Below are 4,686 nucleotides of genomic sequence, written 5' to 3'. Positions count from 1 at the left end.
ATGAGAAAGAGCACCAATTGCAGAGGGTAGAGAAAGAGGACATAGAGAAAGAGGGTGAAGATTAGGAGAGGAAAGAGAAAGCAAAGGTAGAGCATGAGGGGACAAAGCACGAGGAGGCAGGAAAAAAGGGGAAAGAGTAGGAGGGAGCTGACTAGATGTGGGAGGTGTGGCAACCCAAATTTTGAAAATTGAAGGGAGAGAATAGTTGGAACAGGGAAGAGGAGAAGAGAAAGAGGGGACAAACCTAAAGTAGGCTAGAGGAGAAAATAAATTCATCAAAAAGGGCCCATCATGGAGGGAGATGATAGTTGGACTAGAGCAGATGAGTACAGAAAGAAGGGGGAGACATTCTATACACCAAAGGAGAAGAGAAATTTGCCTAAAGCGTCCCACAAATCCTTCAATAAGATTTTGGGTTGATCTAGGGTAGGTGCACATGGAGGAGGGTCAAGCATGGGTTAAGGGGGGAAGAGGGTGGTTTGGGTGGTCCACAATGTAAGATCGATAGCCAATATGGGCTCTCTACATGCCTGCCATCCCTCCACCTCAACATACCATTGCCCCACACAAAGGAGCACTCTCATTGGTACACCTCGAATCCCTCTCTAATCCCTTGAAATTAGAAAATACTAATTGTAGGCCCTTTTGAGACCCCATTTCTCCCATAATGTCAGATGGAGGAAGAGGACATGGGGTACCATATGCTCTTGGGTAGGCCAATATCATTCAAATTTGCTAAAGTAAAATAGCACTAGGGCTCCTCAACGATTATAGTAAGGAGTGGAAAAAAGAAGCTCAAAATCCAGATGCTTCCAAATACAGTCCTAGACATTTGATCATGTAATTTTATTTTGCTTGTGGCATTAATTAATAAAAATAGTATAACGAGCATTGTCAATTACAATCACTTTAGAGCCCCCTCCCTAGTTGTATAACATTTCCAATGACAACGCACCCTAAACATCAAGAACTAAAATTTTATGCCCAAAACTCATATTTTTTAAATATTTGGTCCACTAATTATTTCTATCTATTTAGTAATCTATTTTTGCTATGGACATTCAAGTTCTCTATTGGTTTTTCCATGATCGAGCTCTTATAGGCCTAGGTGGTATAATAATCTCTCTCATATTGATAATAATTGATCTAGGAATGGACTGTTCTGTATCTATCATTAATGAAGATATTTATGTGCACCAAAAGTTGCATCATATCAAAATAAGATAATGGACATATTCAAAGAGATTTAGTGCCTTGTGTCATCATGGAGCTCTATTATAACTTCAAATACAATTGAAAATGTTAAATGTACAACAATACAAATTCATTGAAAGATGTTGTAATCTATCCATAGATTGCAAAGTTGATTCATTCCGTTAAAAAATACTCTTAAGTGCTTAAATTTACAATAGTTTTCTTGTTCTCATTGGAAGGAGAGCTACATTTAAGATTGATATATGCCAACATATAGGAAATAGAAACAAGTCTCAACTGCACTTTACAAGTAATGAGGTTGGGTGGGAATAGAATAAAGGAGCAGTGAAAAGTAGCCCTTATCCCTCATTGACTCATTCTTAAATGAATAAATACATAATCGCCCACAATAGAAGAATAACCATAGAATCACCTAAATAAATATGGACCCTTGGCATAGGAAGTAATCATTAGACAATAAAAAGTGAATTGATGATCGAGAATAGGAAAATGCACAAAATGGATATGAATTGAAACAAGAGTAACGAGATAGAGAATTTGAGACGTGACAAAAGAGGACAATGTAATGTTATGCCTCTCTTCAGTTTGTCTTCATTTTGTTCACATGCATGTTCTATCAACATGGCTACAATTGGTCGCAGATCCACACTAAGAGCTTCCATGGTGGGGACGTTTAAGAAGGTAATTATGGGAACTAGTTGCTGACTATAGTTTGGTAGCTTAACCATGATATTTAATAAAACTATTGCATATGTTTGGTCTACCATGCGTTTAGAATTAACCACGATGAGCACTTGCTAAGAGTATCACAAGCATTGTTCCATCATCATGTTTGTGACACTAGCACCATCATATAATGGCCGCATGCTCAAGTGAATTGCAAAAGTTACATCTGGATTTGTTTAAAAACTTTAGGAGGTCACAAAACTTCCACAATTTGTGTTGTTGACTAAGTTAAATTTTGCAAAAAATAAACGTGCAGAGTTATGTAGAAGGCCTCCAAATAGATGGGCGTGAAGGTTTTTTAATTTTTGGAAAAGAAGCTTTTCATGAAGAGAGTGCATAATCGTGAGACGGACCATCCTTCACAGAAGTGCATGACAAATTTTGGAAATTATTTGATAGTACAAGTTTTTAAAACCTGCAAATTTCAAGGCATTTTAGTAATATTTTTGCTTAAAACCTACAAATTTCAAGGCATTTTAGTAATATTTTTGCAAAAACCTTGCAAAATTTGAAGGCTACAAAGTCTGCCATAAAATGTAATGTGTGCATACTGACGTAGTTGACATGCAGCTTGAATGAGAGCCTTTCGGTGATCAAAGCAAATCGAAAAGCATTTAGGGCAGGCACGTACAGTTATTGCAAAGTACACACGAATCGACACGATGTGCTAAGAGGGGCGAGGGTGATTATTCTATGATGATGGGAAATGGAACGGCTTTTGAAGCACCGAAAGTGCAACGTAAAAGAAAATTTGAGCAGCGAGCTCACAACTATACTCTGAAGGGACACCAAAAAGCAATGTCAACAGTTGGACGCATGATGCTTGTGCAATACTTTCCTTGCACCCTCATTCATTGATGCAGATCCGCCTGTATTTACGATGCATCTCTCGCAATTGCCTTCAGCTTGTTCGTTACTCTCACGGAATCTGTGTGACGCCCCGGCCCAACTTCACAGCATCCAGCGCGCATGCTTGATCAACGAGATCTTAACTTAATATCCGTTGCAATCCCTTTATTACTACCTTTAATCCATTCATGGCAATGCACATAATGCGCAACTTCTGTTCTGGTGACTACAAAAATGCCACCCGAGGAAAAGCATGCAGGAGGTAGATGCAGAAAGTAGATGAACAGGGGTAGTTGAATTCACGCGTGGAGTGTGATGCCGCGTTGCCTTGGAATGACTGAATCGGTTAGTATACTTCATTGGCTATGTAGGCGAACTAATTGGCATTGTAGGCGAGCTACTTCTTCTGTTAGCATATTGCACTTCGTAGTCTCTGTGTAAGTTCTCTTGAACTGGCTAACAAGAGCACTGCTGGGGTTCTTTGCCAGCAAAAGATAGATGCTATGCTGCAGTTCGAGTCGCTTGTGAATACTATTCGGTAAATTATCGCTGGTTTCTCTGTTATTCTTTAGGGTGGGATACTGTATTGGTCCACCTCTTGTCCTTTGTGCTGGTTTATGCTTATTAAAGACAGAATATAATGAAACTTGCCCACAACCAGAGCGCCTGGTTGAAGCTTACGGTCGCCAGACTGAGAGACGCAGGATGTCCAGTCAGGAAAACGTACACATCAACTCAGGGCAAGATACAGATGGGGAGAACGAGCTTGTAAGAGAAACGTTGACAGCATCATGCACCGGACGCAGAAACAGGACAACATCGACCTCGAGTATGATCAATTTTAAATTGTCTCACTGTTTACGAGCGAGGCGTTGCATAAGGTCGGTTCGATCAAAACTCAAAAAACTAGCTGAAAGGTCGTACTGGAGGTTTCCATACGGCAATCTGAAGAGTGAGCCAGGTTCGAGGGGGAGGCCGGCGAAAGCAGCTAGAAGAGAAAGGCGGAACAAGCAAACTGTAAGGCTAGGGAGGAGACGGCGCATTGTGACACGGTTACGGATAAGGCGAGTCTCGGCATTCCTGAAGGGTCTGAAGCGATTAGGGGCTCTGTGGATCAAGATGATGTATCAGATTTTGATGGAAGAGGGCATGAAGCCGAGCCCGCTGCCGTTGCCGATCTGTTTGATATATCATCCTTAACGAGGACGATTATACTTCAGCTAACTGTTCTTCGACCTTGCTTTCCAGTCTATAATAATTGTTCCAGTGAAAGTGATTAGTATCTCAACCTTGATCTTCAAGATCAGTTAGCTAGCTTGTACATGTTCTTCCCTGTCTGATTATAGTTCAGTTCATTACTGGAATCCTACCTCCATGAATTTGCACTCAAGATTCCTGAGTTTCTAGTCTATAACGATTCTTCCAGCAACGAGTGAATAGGTCCCCCATACATGAAGAAATTTCCTCAAACCTATTAAGGAGTGGAAAGGAGGAGAGGAGGGGTGGCCGGGAAGATAGATGGTCTCGATTAGCTTGTAGACCTCGATCTTGTAAATCGTTGAGATTGTAAAGATAGATGGCCTAAAGGTCTCCTACTCCTACTCCTACTTGGTCTCCTACTTTTAAAAATTTATAACGTGCAATTTATAACCCCAATTCGGTCCGGACAAATTGTAAACAACATCTAATTTTGAGAACAAATTTAGAAAGTATTGCATTACAAAATTGTTGCATTAGAGATCTTGGCTTCAAAGCAACCTCGTTACAAAAACAACCTTACATAGTCTTGGGTTCAAGAGACCCTGTCATTGCATATATAGCTAATTACATAGTCACTGCATATATAGCTAATTACAGTCACGGGACCCACACGGGTGCATAGGACAACTCAACCAG

The 4,686-nt window shown here is 40.4% G+C and overlaps 1 protein-coding gene across 1 annotated transcript; it reads left to right on the top strand.

The window, feature by feature from the left end:
- The first annotated feature begins 1,836 nt into the window (after window positions 1–1,836).
- On the top strand, window positions 1,837–4,343 carry LOC147882634 (uncharacterized). The gene is made up of 3 exons (XM_087400464.1): window positions 1,837–1,896; window positions 3,204–3,328; window positions 3,495–4,343. The coding sequence occupies exons 1-3, from the start codon at window positions 1,837–1,839 to the stop codon at window positions 3,988–3,990; spliced, it is 681 nt and encodes a 226-aa protein (XP_087256590.1). The 3' UTR covers window positions 3,991–4,343.
- The last annotated feature ends 343 nt before the right edge of the window (window positions 4,344–4,686 follow it).

Source organism: Dipteris shenzhenensis, chromosome 29 (genome assembly GCF_047967505.1).
Source record: "Dipteris shenzhenensis isolate YYH24624 ecotype China chromosome 29, Dip_SZ_1.0, whole genome shotgun sequence".
NCBI lineage: Eukaryota > Viridiplantae > Streptophyta > Polypodiopsida > Gleicheniales > Dipteridaceae > Dipteris > Dipteris shenzhenensis.
Note: the sequence above shows the minus strand (reverse complement) of the source record. Positions and strands in the feature narration are given on the sequence as shown.